This window comes from Leguminivora glycinivorella, chromosome 12 (genome assembly GCF_023078275.1).
Source record: "Leguminivora glycinivorella isolate SPB_JAAS2020 chromosome 12, LegGlyc_1.1, whole genome shotgun sequence".
Classification (NCBI taxonomy): Eukaryota; Metazoa; Arthropoda; class Insecta; order Lepidoptera; family Tortricidae; genus Leguminivora; species Leguminivora glycinivorella.
Genome location: NC_062982.1, coordinates 1,045,411 through 1,071,921, shown reverse-complemented (window position 1 = coordinate 1,071,921; position 26,511 = coordinate 1,045,411). Strand labels below are relative to the sequence as shown.

Genomic DNA, 26,511 nt, shown 5'->3' with positions numbered 1-26,511 from the left:
TGTCATAAGGAGAACTGTGACTGGCTTTCACATTTTACCTTTTTACTTATTTTTACAGGTGTTTTGGCGTATGCATACTTTTGATACTTGCTATTCACAATTAGTGGCAAACGTATGAACTCTCAACAAACACCGATTATAGTGATTAATAGTTTACAGGCCAAATGTGAAAGACAGACACACTTTTCCTTATGAGACACTTAACCATATTGATCTTATATTAACATTTTGTGGCCAAATATTTCTCAGTGAATACATAACTTAAATCAAATTTAATTGACCAATCCTAACAGATGCGATATGCCTTACTATCAAATTGTTGACATTATTTTCTAGTTTTTTAAACTTTTGTGTAGAAAAATATTGTACAATAATTTGATGTAGAGGCCATATTTCATTTATTTTACATGTACTTGGATATAGAAGACATTAAATTAGGGATGTACACATTTTATTTTTTTATACATTTTTCTTTGACAGAAAAGCACAGGAAAGTTTATAATTTTATTAATTCGCGCTCTTAAATATATTTTTATCGTCAGCGATGTAACTTACTGCTTTATTATTCTTCTTAATACATATAAACAGGTTGTTTTTTTATACTTTGCTGTGTCTTCCTGTCAAACATGTACCAGCACATTGTTTTATGTTTTAGTTGACAAACACCATATATAAATATAGAGTATAGACGGCCAACCAAATCATGAGACTAAAAAAAGTCGCGAAATTAAAAATTTCTATGGGAATTAAACCTTTGCTTCGCCCATACATTTTTAATAATTTTTTATGTGTTATGACTATGGTTCACCGATGTTTCCGCCAATATCAAGGTTCAAAAAGGCAGGCGTTTCATGAAGATAAATGGCCGCTCAGCCCTACATTTTTCAAATTCGCCGCCTTGTTTAGTGCCATGATTTGGTTGACCGTCTTTCTGCAACGATATGAATACAATTCGGTTTTGACCACAGTTTAGGCGACCGGGACTTAAAGCTACATCGAATGAAAATAGGTTCGCCTGCAAATTATAGCCAAATAATTTTAAATTCATACTTAAATCAAATATTTGAGTATATTACTATATTTTTGAGACCAGGAAGTTCTTGACATATTTAATTAATTGATTTTGCCATAAACTTCATTTCAAAATACAGTTCGTAAAGAGTACATTGACAAGAGTGAAATTGCAGTCATAGTAGCGTATGAATCATCGCACCAAATGTGTGCCATCCTGGATAATTTTCCCAAACCTTTTTTTTGTTACGCTGTTAATAAAATACGCTGTTAATAAGATATGTCAAAACAAAATGAGCCATTTTCATAGCTTTATTCAGTGTTCATTGATCCTGGTCGCGGCACCAAATTGAGACATCACAAAAATATTGACAGACCAAAAAGTAATATATATTAATCCATTTTAAGCACTCCCTGGTCTATGTATCACACTTAAAACAGGTATCTCGATTACATATAGTTCGCCTCAACACGAATTTGGGAACAGTATAACATATCAAAACCTTTGGTTTTATAATACATAGGTGTCGAGAAAAATAATGTGTATATTTATGTTTTAAACTTGCTCTTATAAACGCAAAACGTACAAAGCTGATAATAAAGGCATTTTGGAACGTTCTATATCTAACATCTTTTCCAAAAATATCCTTCAACTGATACCGCAGTTAGGCAATAAAAAGTTAACCAGAAACATAAACATTTATGTTTTTACAGTTTTTATACAATTATACAAAGTTTAACGTTTACACTTTACAAACAGAAGTTTCGCCGTGGACGTTACAGATAAAAATAACTGAGTATTTGTGAAGGAACTGCAATAAAATATCAAAATCAAATTTTTCATCTGTTTTCTACCGATTTTAATAAAATGATGAAATATTAAAACCGGTTAATATTTACAATTTTACATGATTATGTTTCTGGTTATATCATAAATATAATCAGTTATATACAATTAGAATTCGACAGACAATTTCTCCGGAACTAAGCAGTACATTTATTTGATTTCATATCCTATTATGCTACTTACATTTATTTAGCACTGACAAAATACGATTTCCCATTGGTAATGCCGGTCATGTTTTGTACACAAATATGTATGGTATCATTTCTTACGTTTTTTATATTTTTTTCGCCAGTATGTTGTCTAACTTTTACATATCCTTGAGCAACTTTTTTTAGAACCAATCTGAGCTATCAGCTATCCATCATCCAATGTAGACAACGTAATAATTAATAATTTTCGAACCAACTTCATGTAGGTCTCACCGTTTGGGTGTTCTTACTAACCGTTGAGTAGATATTTTCTTTCAGATTAGATGCTAAGCCGAAAAGTTAATATTGATTGCAAATTCATACGACTTACAAATTATGAACGACCTATTTTAATTAAAGTTATTTGCGATATAAATCGAGTCAATCACTAGGACGCGTTCCTTGGTTCATATTGTCAAGAAAATGTTTTATTTGACAGATATTTATTTATTTAAACTTTATTGCACAAATTTACAAAAAAAGAGTACAAATGGCGGACTTAACGCCTTGAGGCATTCTCTACCAGTCAACCATTATATCCACGCGGTAATGAATGACAGGAGCTACTGGAAGGGGTATTGGTGTACAAAACGCGACCGACAGTAGTGAGCGGCCCCCGCTAACATATGTATGTACACTGACACTGCACTGACCACATATCGTCCATGCTCGATACAGCCAACGCGCTTACTGGTTACACGGAGTCGTCTGCAACAATGTACAAGTTTTAGAATAGGTACATCTAGAAACCAAGTCTTTATCAAAACCGAAATAGATATATATATTTCATAAAATAATTTAATTTGATTTGTTCCTCAGTTTAACTCTTTATAGATTTTGCATTATCAGTTAAACCAAGTCTTTATCAAAACCGAAATAGATATATATATTTCATAAAATAATTTAATTTGATTTGTTCCTCAGTTTAACTCTTTATAGATTTTGCATTATCAGTTAATGTTATTTATTTAATTTTAAACTTTATTGCACATACCTATAAAAGGTATAAAACCAGTCAATCAATTCAATACGGCCAAAGAGATAATTGTAATAGGCCCAAAAATACCTTTTCATGGGCCTATCACTATTTTTAACCCCCGACGCAAAAACAATGGGGTGGGGTGGGTGGGGCGAAGTTTGACGTGTCTGTCTGTGGCGTCATAGCTCCCGAACGGATTACCGATTCAGATTTAGTTTTTTTTGTTTGAAAGCTGAATTAGTCGGGAGTGTTCTTAGCCATGTTTCATAAAAATCCGTTCACTATGTAGGGGTTTTTTTCAAAATTTTGTGGTGAGGTTATTAACTGTTTGGCCGTATAGTTGACTGTGGAAAATGACAGAAGGGATTTATGGAACTTTTTCTCCTATCTGTAGGAAATGAAAATTAAGATTGCGTCTAAAACAACAAGTATTATGATAACAAAGCGGTTACATGGCTGAAGTATGACCTATCTGTCGAGATAATATGTCACAGGAAACTATTAAATACTTAAATAATAAACATGGGCTTACCGTGATACCACCATTTCGTTTTCTTAGGGTTTTTGCTGCAGGTTTTGACGTAAAACGAGTTGTCTGGTGGCCGTTTCTGAAAAAAAAAAAAATAAGTTAGCTTAACGTAGCGAATATATTTTAATCGTCTTTAATTTTTTCAAAATCAATCGAAAAATTCGACAAATTTTACCTTCTCCTTTTTCCTTCTCTTTCTTTTTACCTTTTTTGTTGGAATAGGTAGACGTGTGGGTGTGCCCCCCCTCCCAAATACTTCTTACTTGGCTGGCGTGATAACCCAAAAAGAGTTTTGGCCTCCAAAACAAGAGCACGCCACTTCACTCGGTCTTGAGCGGCAGCGCGCCAGCTTTCGCCGACGCCGAGCTCACGGAGGTCTACCACTCTATCCACCCAACGATATCTTGGGTGACTAGCAAGACGGCGACCATTCGGTCTTCCCGAGTAGGCTAAACTGCCCGATCTTCACTCATCCTTTCAAAGTGACCTAGCCAACGGGGACGATGCGCTTTGGTTTCATTGTATTTGGCTCGGCTCGGCTATTAGTTCCTCAATTTCGGCATTCTTTCGGACCCTCCAACTGCCATCGTCTCTTTTAACGGGTCCCCAAACAGTGTTACGTTGTTATGTAATATGAGTAATATGTGGATGACCCCTAGTGAAATGAAGAAGTGGAAACATTTTACCTTCTCCTTGCAGCTCGATAGCATAGAGACGATGGACAGACAGACTGACTGCACGGAAAGCGCCGGCGACCAGTCGTCCGTTAGGATGGACAGGCAGATGTGCCCGTTGGAGTAGACGTGAGGGTGTATGGGGATGTTGTTGCCTATGAATGTGACCTGCAAAAATAACATATTTTTAAATTATCTAGAGAAAAAATTGAAAAATTCACACCTCCGGCAGGACTCGAACCTGCGACCTCTGGCCTTGCCGGGGCCATCGTGCTTCCAACTGCACCACGGAGGCCTGCTGGATGTGTGCGAATTTATCTATGCCTTCCCTCAATTCTCAACCGCTTTAGGGTGGCGTTATAGCAAACATCTAGTATATAATAATGCAGCGCCCTAACAGGGTTTGTGGTAAAAGCACTGATGTCTAGTTGTAAGATCTATTGTAAACCCACAAAAGCAAGAAATAAATGAAATGAAATCTACCCGTAAGAATAGATCTTAACAGGCACTGGAGTCTCAATTTACATTGAGAATTCGCCAGTAACAATGTGCTAACCCATACTAAATTTGTTTTTTATCATGCAGAAACGTCTGCGAGCGATATTACATATTTTTAAATTAAAGGAAAAATGGAAATATTCAGTCAGCCGAGCGTTAGCCTAGACCTGATTCATACTGTAATTTTATATTATGAAAGCGCATATTAGTTCCGAAAAATTCATTGCTACGGTCGGCACGCTCTTACCGCTAGGTCACCAGCTCTTCTTGATTATCTTTATCGAAATTTCCTATATCAACATTAAAATGATTTGGTTTGGTCTTGGCGTTAGGTCGAACGAAGTAAATAAATACATAAGCAAATAATACTACATATAGTAAGGCCGATGGTTTAGTCAATATTTATGTACTCATAACATGTGCATTTATGGTAGTACTTATAGGCTTACTAGGTAAAAAGTACACAAACGAAGTCTCTTTGTAAAATAAATAAGATTTCCAAGGCATTCTGGTTAGAGCAAGGTGTAATACGGCTACTAACTTAAGTAACCATGATTCAATGGTACAAATGTGTATTGTGTATGTGTATACATTACTAAACGTTTCCAAAAAGTGGATCATAAGTAGTTTAAAACTTTTTTTACGAAGATATTTGATGTTATCAATGACAGTACTACATTTAATATTCGGTAGCACTAAAGTTCTCTACGTGGACGTAAAAAAACTTGAACACAACTCTATAGTGATACGTAGTTAACTAGGATGAATTATATTGTAGCATTTTTAACACTTCGTCCAAGATTTAATCATATTTTTTATATTAATCAAGTTATGATTTCGTGTACTTATTCAACTAATTTTATACATCCGCAATCTGCAAACGTATCTGAGCAGTTCCCGGCAACTTTGTACATAGCCACGTCAGCAAATTTTAATTGATTATTTTGTTACCAACATTTAGTAATATAATCTTTCGTAAGATATATACAGGATAATTGTTATAATTAAGAAAATATAGATACTAGAGAACCTTAATGACGAAATAAAACTTACTATAATCTCAATTCATCAAAAAATCTAACAAAATAGGAATAAATATTGCAAATTTTTGCTTACTTTACTTAAATAGGCAAAAACGAAACAGGTCTTGTAAATATTATTTAACAACACGCGTTACTAAGAGACCGCGGCCATCTAACTTTTTCATATTCGCGGATGCTGTCATAATTTTACTGCGATACATATTTTTAATTCTTACATATTTGTTTATTACTAAAAATTAAATATGCCACTGAAGAAAAGCAAAGGAATATTTTGAAAACGAAAGGTAACAAAGGTGAAAAAAGTAAGGAAGGTGATAAAGCCTGAAGAAGCGAAAGGGCCTATGTTTACTGAAGTTGAGAGAACGTTCCTTGAGCTTCAGTTAGCTGAAGCTAACAGGAAAGTAGCGAGACTCAGGACAACAGTTGAAGAGCTCGAATTAAAGAATAAGGAAATGAAGAAGAATTACAACAAATTAGACGAAGACAGGGCAGATATTATTGCCTACTTAAAGAAGGTTCTAAACAACAAAAATGGGGAAATTAATGAGTTAAAAGAACAGGTCAAAACGTTAGAAGAAACAAGACTAGTTGAAATAGCTGAACACAAAAAGAATGTTGCTGAGATGGAGAAGAATTTCAAGGTTATGAAAGAACAGCTAACTTCAGAATGTAAACTTTGACTAGTAAACTTAACACGATGGAAGAATTCCGAGTCACTAGAGATATTTTGATGGCGAAATTTGAGAAACAGGAACAGAAACTAAAAGAACAAGAAATGATGTATAAAAGAAAGATATATGATATCGAAAAGAAATTTGTGATTGGAAAGGACAAATTAAAGAAAGAAATGGAGAATCGTCTTATGCAACTCGCACAAGATTTTCAAGATAACACGGGACTGAGAATAGCAGCGACCACACACAGGGTTATACGAGAGAACATTGCTATTAATAACGAGTTGGATAAGATATTGGCCAGTCAAGCAAAATTAGTAAGTCAAAATGAAAAATTAAAAAAAAGAGAAGACGCAGCTAAATTGACAAGGAATTGGCGGAGGAAGAGCGAGATTTGGCTATTAAGAAGAGTATCGCACAACTCAAAGTAATCGAACAACTCACCACAATCACGCAAAATGTAAAGAAAGACAAAGCCCTAATGGCAGTGCAAAACGACAATATCGATCAACTTAAAGCAAAAATAGAACAGTTGGCGAAAGAAATGACGGTTTAATATTAAAAGTTAGAATATTAGAACAAAATTTGCACGGAAAAATGAATGAACAAAATAAATCTCTTGTGTACGCATCAAAGGTTGGCAAAGAGAATAAACAAATGAAAATGATATTAAGAGAAGCTGTAATAACTATTCAGTCTGCACTTAGACTGGACGAATGGGCTACTAAAGACGCAAATAGAGGAACCATGGACCGAGAGACTTTATTGTTACGGCTCTTAAAAATTGTATCACAGTACCGTGACACTCTGCGAGCCGAGTCTATAGATACCTTAATTTCATTCGAGAAAGTCTATGAAAAAGGCGATCTAGGCTTCATACCCAAAACAAAATCACTAAAATCTACGTCTATAGCTCCCAGCATAATGACATCCGGAGATTCGCAGGAATCTTTCAAATGTTCTTCAGAATCATCTTCTTTGTCCGATTTAGGGAGTATAAAGACAATACCAAGCATGAAATTAGTACCAGTATCAACTGAGCCTCAACGCCCTGCTAAAGAGAGTTTCCAATCTTTTGTCACTTCAACTAAATCGAATACGATAAATAGCGATCAAGAATCTGGCGAAGAAGACATGGATGATATGGATAAGCAGTTGGAACAGAGCAAACTGGAGGTGCAAAAAGCGATATTAAAAGATTTGTTTGCTCAAAGAAGACCATCAAAATTGTTTGAAGTAGAAAGTGTACATGAAGAAACAAAGGAGCTTGTAGATGGCGGTGAAGGTGAAACAGTTGAAGATGAAGCAAAGAAGAAGAGACGGAAGATGTAGTGTACGAAGAAACTGTGGATGAAGAAGTAGCGAAAGACGAGGAAACTAATCCGACAGAAGATGCCGAGGTGATACTTGAAGAACATAAGGAAGAATAGATTTTTCAAGTTTTAGAAACCTTATATGTATTTTGGTATTATTTAGAATTATAATCGACTTTTTTGCCCAAAAATCAAAAGGAAGGAAGCATAATTTAGCAGTTTGTGCTTGTTTGTATCTTGCATCCTTATTACCAGAGTTGAAATTATTAGCCTGCTTTGCTTAAAGCTTATTTGTAGGTAATTTGAATGTTGATTAAATGAATAAATGCTGATGGACAGAGGGAGGGGTAATCCAAACATAGATGGATGCATTTGGGAAAGAGGATAGGAGGAGATAGAAGTGACGATGACGAAAGATAGAGAATGGAAGAGATAGAAAAGTTGTACCGACCGACTAAACATAACGTGGGATAAAGGGTAGGAGGAAGAAGTTATGTTGTAAGTAGGTAATTCACTTCACCTCACCAGACGGCAGGCTTATATGGCTGATTATGGAAAACGCAGTTAAATATTTATGTAGGTAATATAAGCGCTGTTTAAATAAAACATAGCGATTACTGTCAAAAGAATATGCAATAAATACTTTTAAAAGCTGTAATAATGTTTAGTAAGCACGTGGTTATTTTTATATGAGTAAACAATCATAGGTACGATCAATGATATATTATGAATGTGTACCTACTTACTTCTCTAGTGAGTCACAATCATTTTAATGTTCGTCAGAATCATCTATGTGAGATTGGGGCAATATAAGGACAGGAGCGAATGGCAAAAGTCTAGTATCGGAGGCTAACATCCACTTCGAGTCGCTGGTTTTGTCTGTCCAGAGACGTAAGTATTTTTTTCAGTACAGATGGTGTTTTTTTTACGCACTAGTGCGAGAAGTAGTTCATTATATGCCAGGTCGAAACTTCGGAGGCTCATCTGTACTGATACGCGTGCCAATAGGAAATTCGTAACTCGTGTCGAATTAAAACAGTTCCCCTTCGGTCGTGTTTTAATTTATCGCTACTCGTTTCGAACTTCCCCGTGTCCGCACTTGTATCGTAATGTAGTATTTCTAGCCTAGGGCCCAAAATGTCTATGCAATGGAGAATTCAAGTTCCTCAAGTTCTAGTACTTCCATGTCTTAGATAATGATATTAATAATGATACACATACGGAAAACAACATCAATCTGATAGACCTTCGCACGTCGGTTACTAGTATTATGTTGTTAATTGTTAGACCACGCAACGACCATATACAGCCATATTTGGTACGTAATGCGTTATGTAAGAGATTACATTGCATGAGTGCGAATATGGGCAAGTTTATGCGCTAATTCGCAGCAATACGATACTTTTGATGGTAAATATGTTTTGTTCGAAAGGTAAGAAGACCATGTGGTCTAAAAAAACTTAAATCTCGCCCAAAAATTCCGACCAAGTCAAATTACTTCATGAATTTTTTTTTTTCTTAAGTAGTCATAATATATAAACTGAAAACGACACCGGTGGTTGGGTCGGTCATCGAACACGGGTCTTCGTGGTGGTTTACCCGACCGCCGATAATATGTATAAAAATATTCGAACTTCTTAGACTTCATTTACTTAACGTACGACATATAATATTGCACTTGAAGCACATGAAATCTGTATGGAAAGTCGCATTTGTTCAAATATTTTTGGACATGTTATGTTAACTCTAAGAACATATTAAACTATATTCATAGAAAATATTTTTCACCTCACTAGCTCGGAAAGGACTTCTTTTTTAGGGTTCCGTAGCCAAAATGGCAAAAACGGAACCCTTATAGTTTCGTCATGTCCGTCTGTCCGTCTGTCCGTCTGTCCGTCTGTCACAGCCGATTTACTCGGAAACTATAAGTACTACAGTGATGAAATTTGATGGGAATATGTGTTGTATGAACCGCTACAAAATTATGACACTAAATAGTAAAAAAAAGAATTGGGGGTGGGGCCCCCATACATGTAACTGAGGGATGAAAATTTTTTTTCGATGTACATACCCGTGTGGGGTATCAATGGAAAGGTCTTTTAAAATGATATAAAGTTTTCTAAAAAACATTTTTCTTAAAGTGAACGGTTTTTGAGATATCAGCTCTCAAAGTCGTAAAAAGTATGTCTATTTTTATAACTACGGGGTATAAAATTCTAAAAAAAATAGAGGTGATGCATGCTAATTAACTCTTTCAACGATTTTTGGTTTGATCAAAGTATCTCTTATAGTTTTTGAGATAGGTTGATTTAACTGTAATTTTGGTTAAGTTATTGGTTTATTATATTTGCTGCTACGGAACCCTTTGTGCGCGAGCCCGACTCGCACTTGGCCGGTTTTTTATTCTTTAAAAACAGATAGCAAAATCGAATTTTATCCACAAGAGTGCAAAGAATATTTGAAATCCGAACGTGTCATTAGTTACTTTTTTAATTTTTATATATAATTTCTTGTAAAGGCATGTCCCAGACAGGACAATTTTCTCCCTGTGCTTAAATGGTCTTAACAAATCATGTGATGCGAACGTAAAAATAATTTCATATCGAATTGTATCCGACTAAAAACATTAAATTCAAACAATTTTATAACATGATTTTACCATAAAACACTTGAAATCATACAAGAAATTGTATTTTTGACTCTTCCATTGTACTTATTCAGAACGCACCTTAAGTAACATTGCAATCTCAAAACGCGTGAAACGGAACGCACCCAAATAAAATTTTCTTCTTGATTCTTAATTTGAAACTTTTGTGGTGTCGGTCGGTGCATCGTGGAAATTGTAATAAACGCAAATTGACTTATTTCCGTGCAATTATGTTCCAGTTGTTTTTATTGCGTGTTTCCTCGCTTTAGTGAGGTGAAAAGTTATGTGTTACACACGGGATGCAAAGTTATTTTACCTCGTGTGTATTGCAATACTCTCTACGCTCAGGATTCTATTTTTGAACTACTCGCTTCGCTCAGGATTCTATTTTCGAACCACTCGCTTCGCTCGTGGTTCAACCATAGAATTCATTCGCTAGCTCGTAGTTCAACCCTAGAATCCATTCGCTAGTTCGTGTTGCAATTCCACAGATACAACTTTGCTCCCTTGTATAACAAATAACTATTGTGTTTTTTTAGTAGGCACACTACTATTTCAACTATAAACTGAAATAAATCCATACTAATCCATACTAATATTATAAATGGGAAAGTGTGTGTGTCTGTTTGTTTGTCCGTCTTTCACGGCAAAACGGAGCGACGAATTGACGTGATTTTTTTTTAAGTGGAGATACTTGAAGGGATGGAGAGTGACATAGGCTACTTCATGTCTCTTTCTAATGCGAGCGAAACCGCGGCAAAAGCTAGTGTAAATTTCCAAGGCCTCCAAGTCTAGCATTGGACACTTGAAGGCTTTGGTAATTTTTAGGGTTCCGTATTTCTTCGTATATGACATTTATTTCAGTTCAATGTTATGTTATCCCAAATAATTGCTTTTAACGACAACATAATCATGTTTATAAAGAAATATCACCTTCAAAGCATTACAAATGATGTAGCGATAATGTGAAACCAAACAGGTAAATCCTCGTCACGTGTCCGTCCAATGTCAAGGTATTCGCGTTGTAAACACTCATTATTGGACTATAAAAACTTGTAGGATGTTAAGTAAGATTATATTATTGAATCGATGTTCGGAGGCGACATACAGTCGAGTTCGTTTACACTTATACAAAAACTAGTTTTTGCCCGCAGCTTCGCTCGCGTTAGAAAGAAACAAAAAGTAGCCTATGTCACTCTCCATCCTTTCAACTATCTCCACCTAAAAAATCACGTCAATTCGTCGCTCCATTTTGTCGTGAAAGACGGACAAACAAACAGACACACACACTTTCCCATTTATAATATTAGTATGGATATCTAAATATGTACTGTACTCATCATCTTCCTTGCGTTATCCCGGTATTTGCCACGGCCCATGGGAGCCTGGGTTCCACTTTGACAACTAATCCCAAGATTTGGCGTAGGCACTAGTTTTTTTTTTTAGTAAATATGTACTGTACTGATTTATTTGATCAAAAACCGGCCAAGAGCGTGTCGGGCCACGCTCAGTGTAGGGTTCCGTAGTTTTCCGTATTTTTCTCAAAAAACTACTGAACCTATCAAGTTCAAAACAAGTTTCCTAGAAAGTCTTTATAAAGTTCTACTTTTGTGATTTTTTTCATATTTTTTAAACATATGGTTCAAAAGTTAGAGGGGGGGGGCGCACTTCTTTTTCCTTTAGGAGCGATTATTTCCGAAAATATTAATATTATCAAAAAACGATCTTAATAAACCCTTATTCATTTTTAAATATCTATCCAACAATATATCACATGTTGGGGTTGGAATGAAAAAAAATATCAGCCCCCACTTTACATGTAGGGGGGGTACCCTAATAAAACATTTTTTTCCATTTTTTATTTTTGCACTTTGTTGGCGTGATTGTTATACATATTGGTACCAAATTTCAGCTTTCTAGTGCTGACGGTTAGTGAGATTATCCGCGGACGGACGGACAGACAGACATGGCGAAACTATAAGGGTTCCTAGTTGACTAACGGAACCCTAAAAAGTAACACAGAATTACAGTTTACACTAAGGCTCTGGGAAACTACAAAATACAAAGGATAAATGAGCAATTCCCGTTAAGTTTGTACATTTGGATCAAGTCTCCGATTTTGATAAAAATCGGTAGGCTGATTAGAGTCCATGATGCTGAGCAAGATCCACTAGGTTTCCCAAAATGTCCTATGTAGTTTGTATGAAACCTTCCTTTTTTAGGGTTCCGTAGTCACAACTAGGAACCCTTAGTTTCGCCATGTCTGTCTGTCCGTCCGTCCGCGGATAATCTCAGTGACCGTTAGCACTACATAGAAAGCTGAAATTTGGTACCAATATGCATCACGCCGACAAAGTGGTAAAATAAAAAGTGGAAAAAAATGCTTCGTTAGAGGGGTAGTGAGTAAATACTCAAGAGTAAATATCGAGTAAATACTCAGTATTTACTCAAAATACCCGTATTTACTCGTTTTTACTCAAATTGGTGGGTATAAACTATTTAGCGTGCTGAAATGGAAATACAAATTAGAAATATTGGTGTATTTTGTTATCGGCTACTAAGTTAAGTAATCAAATTTATATGAATTTAATTTTAAAGACGTGCTCTCCATACATGTAACTATTTTTCACAATAACTTTTTAACAAAAAATAAAACCGCCTTCAAAAAAAGCGTGTTACAAAATACGGAGAAACTAATAAGTCAAAAATAATAAACCTTCGAATTCAGATTTCTTATCGGATTGCAATAATCTAAACATCCAAATTATAAACAAATCAATTATTTTTGTAGTCGGTATCAGACCTGTTCGTCGCCTTGCTATTTCCTGTTTGCCCCACCCAACCATACGCAGGCTGGCCCCGACTCCAAAAATAATTGATTTGTTTATAATTTGGATGTTTAGATTATTGCAATCCGATAAGAAATCTGAATTCGAAGGTTTATTATTTTTGACTTTTTAGTTTCTCCGTATTTTGTAACACGCTTTTTTTGAAGGCGGTTTTATTTTTTGTTAAAAAGTTAATTTATTTGTTGATTTTTAGTGGTTCCTAGTGATATTATATGTATCAGTCCGAATATATGTACAGTAGTGAAAGAATTATCCTTTAACTCCTAACCATTGAGGAGTTGACCTTCCATCATCAGCTCAGCCACATAAAATTATTACCATCAGGCGTAAATACTGGTGTACCTTTGAAAAATACACTAAAAACATTACATGTGCCTATAACATTTGAAGAGTTCCCTCGATTTCTCCAAGATCCCATCATCAGACCCCGACTTGGTGCCAATGGGCCCATCTCGGGGTTATACCCGTTCGATCAAAAAAAAAATTTTGAAAATCGGTCCACGATTCTCGGAGATATCGAGTAACATACATACAAAAAAAAAAAAATTCAGTCGAATTGAGAACCTCCTCCTTTTTTGAAATCGGCTAAAAATAAAATTCAGAAATTACCAGTGTGTTATACATCATCTGATAGGCCTTTAAAAATTAATTGAATGTTTCTAAAAAAGTTTTTTAATAATATGAACAGTTTTGGAATAAAACGATAATTAAGGCCGAAATAATGTTTATACCTTTATAACTTTCGAATTCGTTGATGGAAAAATATCCAGAAACCGTCAAATGATTGCCCATATAATACAAAACACAAAACTAGTACTTTAAACGTCATCAGCTGAACCATTTTTGAGTTTTCTTTAGAAAACCCTTAATAAAAGGTCGTAAGTGCCACATTAACAATCACTTCCGAACGTCATGCCGTTATCTAGAACATCAATTTAATTTAAGTCATACTTTTACTGTAAATACCTGCTTTTTTAAAACAAAACTGCTAACTAAACATTATCACTATTTTTTTCTCACAATGATTACCTCTTTTTCGACAAACTAAGACTCCCATAAGTTTCTTATAATATAAATATCATTTAAACATGTCCACACAGTTAAAATAAACATGACTAAGTACTTAAATCTCATTTTTAAAATTATTTTTAGGTAACAGTTTCTAGTCACCCAAATGAGTAAATACGAGTATTTACTCGGTGCTTTGAGTAAATTACGGGTAAATACTCAGTATTTACTCACCCCTACCCATCTCTATTCGTTAGGGTACCCCCCCCCCCACATGTTAAGTGGGGAGTGATTTTTTTTTCATTCCAACCCCATCGTGTGATATATTGTTTGATAGGTATTTAAAAATGAATAAGGGTTTACTAAAATCGTTTTTTGATTATATTGATATTTTCGGAAATAATCGCTGCTAAAGGAAAAAAAAAGTGCGTCCCTCCCCCCCCATCTAACTTTTGACCACATGTTTAAAAAATATGAAAAAAATCACAAAAGTAGAACTCTCTAAAAAAATCGTTTTGAACTTGATAGGTTCAGTAGTTTTCGAGAAAAATACGGAAAACTACGGAACCCTACACTATGAGCGTGGCCCGACACGCTCTTGGCCGGTTTTTATTATTGTTACCAGATTTCTATTCATTTTCGCTTGCCACTCGGCACTTACGATTAGTGCTAAACGTATGAACTCTCAATAGATACTGATCATTGGTTTAAATAGGCCAAATTTGAAGGCCAGACACATTTTCCCTTACGACACACTTCCCCTTTTGACCTTATGTAAATATTATGGTCTTGATGACGGTGCTTTATGAATAAACCAATAAGTTTGGTTATCTTATCGTTATCAGGGGTTAGCGAATTTAACTCGTGTATTATACAAGCTTACGTAAATGCTTCTACAACAAGCGATATCACAAATTATATATGATAAGGATATGCATTTTAATAATAATGATCATCATTTAATTTTAGCCTGCAGTCGCCCACGGCTGCATAAGCCTAAACACACAGACACACACACATTCAGACAGTTCCAATAGCCTTGTGCGCCTAATAGTGTTGGAATCTTGTGCTTTCTGGAGGCACTGGGGATAGTATACATATGGCATCCAAAGGCAAAGTGTATAATCCATACTAGTATTATAAATAGGAAAGTGTGTGTGTTTGTTTGTTTGTCCGTCTTTCACGGCAAAACGGAGCGACGAATTGACGTGATTTATTAGGTGGAGATAGTTGAAGGGATGGAGTGACATAGGCTACTTTTTGTCTCTTTCTAACGCTATTATAGTTTAGTTTTTAGATGTAATGCAAATGTAACTAAAATAGGTTTAAGGGGATGTACACTAACGCTATGGATTTTTTTCGACATACACTGAGAGAAAATACAACCAGTTTTCATGTTCGTTCAACAAGTTTTTTGGTTAAAATGGCGCCTACGTGCTCTTTGGTTCAAACAACAAGCTACTTGTCATTTGAATCGGCAATACATTTGAATCAACAAGTCGATTTTATAAAAACAACCTGACACATATTGTTTTAAACATACGTTTGGCTGATTCAAACGGATAAACCGCAACAAGTCGAACTTGTTAAATTCACAATGCAAATTTCTCTCAGTGTAAAATTATTGTATTGTATTGTAAAACTCCGTTTACACTTAGATTAGTTTGGTAACATGTAAAATGATGTCCCATGAAGATCTTTTACCATTTTGAACCGCTTCATGAGCTCTTAAAAGTTTAATACGAAGTTCACGAACACCGGACGTTACATTTGAAAGTTATATCGATCGACAAATTCTGCAGGAGGCAAAGTTTAGCTGATCGAGGTAGAAATGGGGATTTTATAATAGTACGTCGGTGGCAAACAAGCATACGGTCCGCCTGATGGAAAGCGGTCACCGTAACCTATGGACGCCTGCAACTCAAGGAGTGTCACAGGCGTGTTGCCAACCCATTAGAAACTTGTACACTCCTTCTTGCTCTGTTAAATGTCGCGTAGACCTAATCTTTATTGTATTTTTTTGCTCAGTATGGTTTACATCTCGATATTCGGCCAAATAGTAAGCAATATTTGGAAAAATGGCCTAACAGGCCGACTAACAAACCAAATGGTTGCCGAATATTCGGGGCATTTTTAAACTTACTGGGTACTATGATGGTGCTCACACACTGCGCTGTTATAAAACGAGTGTGTATGACAGGGACAGCGCTTCATCGCGCCATTGCGATTATTTGTAACATTTATAACAGCCCAGTGTGCAAGGCTCAGAACCGGTTTATTTTTTACCGGTTAAAACCGGTTTATTTCGATTTTACTCCGAACTTTTTAAAGGACGCGAACGTTATGAGAACTTTATTTTAACCAAAATAAACCGGTTTATTCGACGAGCGGCGAGACGCACCTAAATACCTACGTTCACGCAGCTATATTTTTGTTTGGTTAGAACTGTATTACCTATCATTCTGCGGAATAAACCGGTTTATTTTATTCTAAACCGGTTAATCGAACGTAACCTTTATGAAAGAGTCCTCCTAAAAACCGGTTTAAAAATAGCGGTTTTTCGAGCGAAAACGAAATTTAAAGGTTTGTCCGCAAGTACAAGATAACGGTTTGAAAATTTAACCGGTATCCGAGACCTGCCAGTGTGGACGCACCATATATTCGGCGGTTCCGGGGCAACCTGCCAAATCCCACACCGGGGCAAACGACGCAACGGAGCCACGCTGTGACGTCATCGCCCAAATCCATTGTTTAATTTTATTTTTATTATTGTTCTCTTTATTTTCTCTCTTTTATGTTATCTAAGTTTCGTGACGCATTGGTTTTACTGTAATGTCATGTAAACATGTTTTTTTTTTTTTTTACTAATAAATATAGAGTGAACTCACCTCTGGGGAGTCGAAGGGGTACTTGTTGGTGAATTTGAACTGGAGGACGAACTTCTCACCCTCATACAGGGTGCCGGGGACGCCTTCCATGTGTACTGTCCACCTGTGAACGAATTACCATCAATAAAAATTAAAATTTTGAAAAAAACCCCGACCGCGACATAGTAGCAGATTTTTCATGAAACATGGCTATTAAGAACACTCCCGACTAACTCAGCTTTCAGACAAAAAAAAACTAAATCTAAATCGGTTCATCCGTTCGATGGCACAAACAGACACACACACAGGCAGACAGACAAACACAAAGACAGACACGTCAAACTTATAACACCCCGTCGTTTTTGCGTCGGGGGTTAAAAATCGAACAAAAACCGTGTGAAGCCCCTTAACTTGATGTCTTAGAATTTTCACATATTATATTAGAGCCATCTAGCCGAGAATCACTCGAAGCTATTTGGGGTACGCTCTGCTAGATGGCGCTAATATTAATATTTTACATTTTAAAACATATCAAGCTAAGAATATGGGCCAAATTGTCAGAACGGAGGTTCAATAGTTTTAAGCCTGTGTCAAGAGATGGCAGTCTATGCACTGTGATTACACATTCTACTTTGACAGTAACTCTATAATCCCCACCTGGGGCGCGTCTTACGTCCTTCCTATACAAAATGTACTGAGGAGACGTCTCCTCAGTTTTGAATTAGGCGCACTCAGGTGGCGTGGCGCGGACGTCCGTTGCGCGCCCCGAGACACGCGACGAGACGTTTTTTGAATTACACTCAGGTGGCGTGGCGCGGACGTCCGTTGCGCGCCCCGAGACACGCGACGATCTGGTGTGGCCGGTCACTTAGCGTAACGTAAAAGAAGTGAATGTAAAGAATGTTGACTAATTTGACCATGTATGCTCTAGTTCAACGTCTAGGTATACACTGAGAGAAAAAACAACCAATTTTCATGTTAGTTCAACAAGTTTTTTGGTTAAAATAGCGCCTACGTGCTCTTTGGTTCAAACAACAAGTTAGATTTTGTTAAGTGTAACTAGTACTGCACCCATGCGATTAAAACTGCACGAGGCCATGCGCTTGGCGAGGAACAGACGCCTATGGAGAGACCTAGTCTTCAACAGAATGACATGATGTCACGATCCTCAGCATTGAGGGAACGACTAAAGAAGAAGAAGTACATTCGACAAGTTTCATTTTATTTGAATCAACAAGTCGATTTCATAAAAGCAACATGACTCATATAATTGTTTTAAACATATGTTTGGCTGATTCAATCAAATATCTTTTAACAAGTTGACCTCCTTGTTGTTCGAACAAATTCGACTTGTATCATCAACATTGTGATTTATTCCGTTTATTAAAATACTTTTGTTTCAAACGGCAACTATAAACATATATAAACTCGCAACAAGTCGAACTTGTTAAATTCACAATGCAAATTTCTCTCAGTCTACGGTGGGTAAGGGCCCCCAGAGACGGGAGACAAAACTGTTTTGTCTCCGTCGCTCGGTTATGGGCTAGTATGAAGGTGCGCACACGAGGCGACGCAACTTTTCATACAAATACGAAAGTCGCCGAGCAACTGTTGCCTCCGTGTGCGCGGGGCCTAATACGTTACGATATTACGCTTGCAATTCTCATACGTTACGACGACGGTTTAGCTTAAGCTATTGCAAAACTCAACCTTCAACAATAAAAAGATTTCTGACACCGCGCGCAACAGTTGTATTTCTTAGGTTCCCAAGTTGGTAGGTATCGGTATTTTATTTATTTATTTATATCGCTTATAAACAAATAACCGTCTCATTCATCTGACACAATCCAGATTGTAATTCTATTCATAGATTATAGACGGTATATTTGCACGCACTGAGGTATTTTACATATCTTGAATAAAAAAAAACTACCGCGTCGCGTTTACAAATTTTACAATACAATAGCCATCATTTGCATTCTGTTTAAACAAGGTATATATAAAATATGTGAACTCGATTCTATTGTATCCGAGCGCCTATATCGCGAAAATGGACATATTAATTACACGTTTCTGAATACTAAAGAATGCCTTAAATTCGCCATTTTTAAAATTGTATTCTTGTGATAAAAAAAGAAAAAGAATTTTGTCTAAAGATAGGTCGTTAACCTTCTACTTAAACGCTGCCTAAAATGGACTAACAAACAAAGAGATAAAACAAAAGGTAATTACTACAGTGAGTCCATGTTTTACGATGCTTCGTCATTGTGTCACTTATCTATTATTTGGGTTATTATACGATAGTAAGAGTGGGTGACTCAGTATCGCATATTCTGCCGGCCTAGTCGACGTGACAATCTCGCGACATCTACGTTTCGTGGCGAACGAAACTGGCTCTGTCGCATCAAATACGAATGAGAGATAAGTAAGATATGCTACGAAGAGTAAACAATTGTCACTTTGGCTAGGATTAAAGTTGATCTTTCTGACTCACAATTCAGTCAAATGTGTAGTAGGCTTTTATACAATGGACCGATATAATAAATATATTACAGAAAAGTTAAAAACATGTGTTTTGAATAGTACACGAATCACTGGTATAAATTTCGAGTATATAATGGATATCAATATGAATCCCCATTTTTGCTGGTTAATTATCTCACAATTCAGTCAAATGTGTAGTAGGCTTTTATACAATGGACCGATATAATAAATATATTACAGAAAAGTTAAAAACATGTGTTTTGAATAGTACACGAATCACTGGTATAAATTTCGAGTATATAATGGATATCAATATGAATCCCCATTTTTGCTGGTTAGTGGCAAAGACATATGTAACTCCGTATATATACGGATAAAGTCTAAGAAAAAAACTTACCTCAAAGCTCTAGGGAAAAACGGTATAGTGTTCTAGATGGCGTTATACCTTTGGGTAACGCTCGGCTAGATGGCGCTAATATTAATATTTGACATTTTAACACATATCAAGTTAACAATATGGGCTAAATTGTCAAAACTGAGTTCAAAGTTTTAAGCTTGTGTCGAGAGATAGCAGTCTATGCACTGTGATTACACATTTTACTTTGACAGTAACTCTCTGTAATACTCGATCCTCTTTGTTAGTGGTTACATGACCAGGTGTTTCTAAAATTCATCAAAGATAGAAATTAAGTTTCAAAATAATACCCATTATATTAGTCACATGTTAACTTTTTTATTGCAGACAAGTAATTTTGCAAATATTTAAAACAGTCCATTCACCTGTTAATTAAGTTAACAACAAGCATAAACATGTAGATGAGCGTGGATGATCAATTTGTACCAGAGTAAGATTGAAATGAACTGTGTGGGTGGAACTGGGTATAAGTGGAATACTGCAGTCATTGAACCGGACACTAATTGTCTGTGGTCTAGACAAAAGAATGGCAAAATTGGTGAAAACAGTGAACAGGAATTTATTATTCATCACCTAGCAGGCATCAGAAGTGCGAGATATTTACCTAAAGTTGAGCAGTATGGTGACAAACTCAATTTCAATTTTCTGAATAAAATTTCCCAGATTTCTAATTTTAGTAATAATAACTTCAAAAACCTATCCATACTAATATTATATATGGGAAAGTGTGGCAAAACGGACTGGCATGGAGAGTGACATAGGCTACATTTTGTCTCTTTCTAACGCGAGCTAAGCCACTGGAAAAAGCTGGTATTTTATAAAAAACATTGTCTGTTTTATTATTGTCTTATGTTATGTACATACACCTGTATATCTTGAAATTAAATTAATTCACAGTGGAGTTACGACATACACAATTGTTCCCTCCCTGACCATAAATATTACAATGACTTATAATCTCACTTTGAGATTTATCTATTAAGTAATAAGATATTTTGAAAGTTTCCGGCTTTGAATAGGGTATCTTTATACCTACATGTCAACCTTCCTCTAGAATCACTCATCTATTGCATCAAAATCCGTTGCGTAGTATTAAAGATTTAAGCATACATAGGGACATAGGGACAAGAAAGTTTTTTTGTTTTATACTATGTAGTTTAGTAATAAGATATTTTGAAAGTTTCCATTTTAGAATAGGGCAAGATCTTTATCCATACAAAAACATGGAAAGTTTTTATAAATATTCCATGTGGAGTACTTGAAACCATTGCACAATTTTTTAATTCATACTTAAAATTACCACTTGACGATTTTACTGGTCAGAGTCAATGATATGTGACATGTATGTACTGTATTCAACATTAACATAGTTTTTCTTTAGTTTGTTATTTAGAGGTTTAAGGGTTAAAACATGATTATACAAAAAGTGTTCTATTAGCCTCAATAAATAAGCACATATCTGCTTTGATAAAGTATACTTACACCTATTTCCAAAGTATTTTAAATTATACTTCTAACAATAACTGTTAGTCAATATAATCATTTGTTTCCTTCTATGGCCACATATAGCCTTCAATCTACTTATCCTACTATTAAGTTGTTATAGTGACAGATGATACTAAAATAGATATGCATATACAATCACTTGCCGTCAGATTTACGACACATACGTATGCCGTCAGATTTACGACACATACGTAAATAATAAGACATATGTGCCAAATACAAATATTTGTCTTGTTTGTGCCTTATTATAATATATACCACCACCTTGTGCAACTTCTCTATTTTAAGTTATTCAAATGAAGTTGAATTTAATTATTGATATCCATATGTTCTATTTTAGTAGTGTGCAATGCACCAAATTAAAATATTTAATTGGAATAGTTGACATAACGAGGGTCAGTAAATCGTGACAAACTTACAGTGTTAGATTTTGGCTGGCCTGATCTCCGTCCACGGTGACTCCCGGTGGAGGCTCCCTCATCAGGGACATTAGTTCTTTTTGTAATCTCCGCTAAAAGAAACATACAAGTTATGTGTAAGTTGCGATGTGTTATGCATAATGTGACGCAGCGAGTACATAATCACATTAAGGAAAAATACACAAGCAGTAACTAAAAGTGCTTTCGTCAAAGTTCTTCTTTAAAACACTAATAAACTTTAGTTCTGTAGTCAACACAACAAAAGAAATTGTCACAAAAAATCATCTGAAGAAAACTGTCATAACAGCGTTGCAACAATAAACACAACATATTTTGGCACTGTAAAAAATCCTTGGCACCAGTTCCAGGGGCAGCAGAGGAAACTTTTTGACCTAAAACATGTACGTGATAATGTCGCAGATGTTAATAATTTAATTATTTTTACAAACCTCAGACGGGGACATAGCCGCCATTTGTATTCCAATTTAGACATATGAAGTTGCTACATGGGAAAATCTTTTGAACGTTGTATTTTCTACCTTGGCAATTCCATTAGTGCTGTCCTTTTAACCGAAAAACCTTATTTTCTGCCATCAATTTCTTTCGCTAAACTTAAATTAAAGAAAATAATGATTATAATTATAGCGACGAGAGCGGGCCGCCGCCGCCGCCGCCACGACCACCTGCGCGACGAGGGCGGCCACCGCTGCCGGCACGCTTGGGGCCTGCGGGACATCCTGCCCCGCCCACGGCTCCCGCTGCCGGTGGTGTAGTGCGTCGCATGACATGGACTCGAGAAATAAACGAGAATGTCATGCGCGCCTATTACGGGGCCACAGAGGGGGGAACCCGGCTATCCGCGTACCGTTCTAGAATGCTGCCTCTGTTCCAGGCACTCGAGCCATCCACCACCGTATCGGAGCAGCGTCTATCGGACCAGGTGCGCGTCATTCAGCGGTCAAAGCGGTTGGATGACGCCACACTTGATCGGCTTCGCCAGGAGGCTCTCGCTGCTCGCGCGGACCCCGCCTCGGGGCGGGATTTGCCCGCCATGTCACCGGACCCGGTGCCCGAACCCGACCTGGCACCGGAGGCGCCGCGGGTTGATTCCGGTAACGACGGCGGGGACTTCGCGAGTCAGAGCGTAAGTGAGCCTGCTAATGAGCAACTGAGGAGGTCTTTGGAAGAGGCGATTACGCAGTATCGCTCCGCAAACAATCCTAGGCCACGATTACCACGTCTGCCTATGAATAGACGCAATCTAGCGTTAATGGGAGCCTTAAACGCTTTACTAGAGCCATTTATACGGACTAGTAAAGATCTAGATGATACACACTCGATCATGTACTGCGGAGCCATCGCGGCGTGCCGTGTTGCTCGAGTCAAGTTTCCGGACGCTGACCGTGCAACTAGGACCGTCGGAGGTGTCCCTGCATGGCAAGTACGGATCGAGCGTCGTATCAACTCGTTTAGGACTCTCATTGCAAAGCTGATCTGCTTCAGAGGGGTAATAATCGCCCCCGAGTAATGCGCTTTGTGAACCAGGCGTTCGCGGGGACGGACATCAGGCCCCGCGACTATTTGGCCAATGTCACAGAGCGCATCGACTTCCTGAAGCAGAAAGTCTATGCATGGGCAAGCCGTATTCGCCGCTACAGAAAGCGTGTGGACCGATTCCAGCAGAATCGTCTTTTTCAAAGCGACCAAAGGAAAGTATACCGAAGGTGGGAGGAAACCGACCCTCGTGTGTCTGACGTGCGGCTGCCGGATGCTACTGCCATGTCTGATTTCTGGCGTAGCATCTGGTCGGTGCCCGTCGAACACACGGAGGGTGAGTGGATGACCGTTGTCGAACGCGAGTGCGAGAACATCGAACCTATGGGGGCTATCACCATCAGCCCCGACGACGTAAGTTGTGCTGTCCGTACGGCCCAGAACTGGAAAAGTCCTGGACCGGACGGATTGCACAACTTCTGGCTAAAATGGTTTCGATGCTCGCACTCGCGTTTGGCAACGCAATTTCAACAAGCCCTCGATCTTGGTTCTCTCTCACCTTCCCTAACAACTGGTGTTACTTTCCTGCTCTACAAGTCCGGTAGTACCACGGAAGCAAAAAACTACAGACCCATCACGTGCTTGCCTACACTCTACAAGCTCCTTACATCCATTTTGAGAGCAAAAATTAACGCGCATATTGTCGCTAACAACATTCTGGCCCCCGCTCAAAATGGATGTAGGGTTGGGTCCCGTGGTACTAAAGAGCTCCTCCTCATAGACATGACCATTTGCCAACAAGTTCGGCGGAACAAGGGGGCCATCTCGGCCGCTTGGATTGACTATAAGAAGGCCTATGACTCAGTGCCTCATTCATGGCTGGGAAGGGTATTGGAGCTGTATAAACTTGATGCAGCTTTAATATCCTTCCTGGCTGCATGTATGAGGCAGTGGACCACAGTCCTTCGTCAACCAGGAGGCAGAGATGACCCCACTGGCCCGCAGGACTTCATAAGGATTGAGCGAGGAATATTCCAGGGTGACAGTCTGAGTCCATTATGGTTCTGCCTAGCTCTGAATCCCCTCAGCACCCTGCTGAAGGATTCAGGGCTAGGTTGTCGGCTTCGGAGAGAGGGTGAAGTCATCTCTCACCTTCTGTACATGGACGATCTCAAACTATTTGCACCGAACACCCAAGACCTGATGGTGCTATTGAAAACCACAGAAGTTTTCAGTACCGCCATCAGAATGGAGTTTGGTGTCGATAAGTGTGCGGTTATGCATGTACAGCGGGGGAGGTTGTAAATTCAGAAAATTTACAACTTTCTGAGACGATGTCGTTCAGATCTATCTCTGAATCAGAAACCTATAAGTACCTTGGTATGTCACAGTCGTTGGGTATTGAGGATGTTGGCATTAGACGGTCGGTGAAGGAGCGCTTTTTCAGTCGGCTGACAAAAGTCCTTAACAGTCTTTTGTCAGGAGGCAACAAAGTGCGCGCCTTTAACGCCTGGGTAATGCCTCTACTCACATACTCCTTTGGCATACTAAGGTGGACACAGACCGAGCTGGACGCCCTGGATCGGAGGGTCCGGTCACTGCTTACCACACACCGTATGTTACACCCGCGCTCGTCTGTTATGAGATTGTACATCCCACGGAAGTGCGGAGGTCGAGGCTTCCTAAACGCCAAAAATCTCCACAACCGTGAGGTGTACAATCTCAGGAATTACTTCCTTAACAACGAGTGTGGGATGCATCGTGATGTGGTGGCAGTGGACGGAAACCTCACGCCGCTCTCCTTGGCGAAAGAGAACTGGCGCAAACCTGTGGTACTAAGTGCTGCGAACCGCAAGGCGGTATGGGAGAGCAAGCAGCTACACGGGCGGTTCTACAAGGCCCTCACGGGACCCGATGTAGACCTGCTCGCATCGGTGAACTGGTTACGATTCGGGGACCTCTTCGGAGAAACTGAGGGTTTTGCCTGTGCAATTGCGGACGAAGTTATGATGACGAACAACTACCGGAAATATATCCTGAAGGACGGCACGGTCGACATTTGTCGGGCATGCCGCCGTCCCGGAGAATCACTCAGGCATATCATTTCCGGTTGTTCTCATCTTGCTAACGGTGAGTACTTGCACAGGCATAATCTCGTAGCCCGGATCATTCACCAGCAGCTTGCTCTTCAATACGGCCTTGTGGACCGCGAAGTACCGTACTACAAGTACTTACCTGCGCCAGTTCTTGAAAATGGCCGTGCCACGCTCTATTGGGATCGATCTATTATCACTGACAGGACTATTGTAGCCAATAAGCCTGACATTGTGATAATAGATCGACCGCAACGCCGGGCCGTGCTCGTTGACATCACCATCCCCCATGATGAGAATCTCGTGAAAGCCGAGAAGGACAAGTCCAGTAAGTACCTAGACTTGGCTCACGAGATAACCACCATGTGGGATGTTGATTCAACGATCATTGTCCCGATAGTCGTTTCAGCGAACGGTCTCATAGCGAAGAGTCTCGACAATAAAGAGGAATTATAATGAAAATAATTGTCATGTATTATTACGTTCGTCTATTGTAATCAACACTAGCTAGTTTTTAAAGTTGATATAAATTTGGCCTTGTCTTGTCGGATAGTGTGAAATCCATTTTCGTGTTTTTTTTAAGGGCCTTATCACACTTGCGATTTACAAGCGAGGCGAAAGCGAAGCGAGCGCGCAGCGAGTTCGTCGCGAGCCCGTTACCAATTCGCAGCGAGTGCGTCGCGACTTCGCCGCGAGCGCGCAACGATTTCGTAGCGAGTTCGCCGCGTCTAGATATGCTGTACCTTCGTCAGCAAAATTCATTTCTACCCACTTTAGTTTAATCCTATCATTTGTAGTAGTTTATTATCTACGAGTGTGAGCGGACAGTAACAATAATGGCGGAACAATCAAACACTGTTGGAATCGATATCGAGGCATTTATAAAATTTAAAAATTTTTTGATTCGTTTACAAAACAGCACATAATAGTCGCTCTCTTGCAGTCGATTACTTAAAAATGGATCCTCCCAAAC

At 38.0% G+C, this 26,511-nt stretch overlaps 2 protein-coding genes across 2 annotated transcripts; one reads left to right on the top strand and one right to left on the bottom strand.

The window, feature by feature from the left end:
• Nucleotides 1–1,281: 1,281 nt before the first annotated feature.
• Nucleotides 1,282–22,454, bottom strand: LOC125232241 (ubiquitin-conjugating enzyme E2 W). Its single transcript, XM_048137890.1, has 6 exons — nucleotides 22,401–22,454; nucleotides 21,952–22,043; nucleotides 17,149–17,251; nucleotides 4,241–4,396; nucleotides 3,558–3,633; nucleotides 1,282–2,754 (listed from the first exon to the last, which is right to left on the bottom strand). The coding sequence occupies exons 1-6, from the start codon at nucleotides 22,422–22,424 to the stop codon at nucleotides 2,741–2,743; spliced, it is 465 nt and encodes a 154-aa protein (XP_047993847.1). The 5' UTR covers nucleotides 22,425–22,454; the 3' UTR covers nucleotides 1,282–2,740.
• LOC125232242 lies at nucleotides 6,014–6,588 on the top strand. The gene has a single exon (XM_048137891.1). It carries the CDS (start codon nucleotides 6,111–6,113, stop codon nucleotides 6,447–6,449), a length of 339 nt encoding a protein of 112 aa, XP_047993848.1. The 5' UTR covers nucleotides 6,014–6,110; the 3' UTR covers nucleotides 6,450–6,588.
• Nucleotides 22,455–26,511: the final 4,057 nt, after the last annotated feature.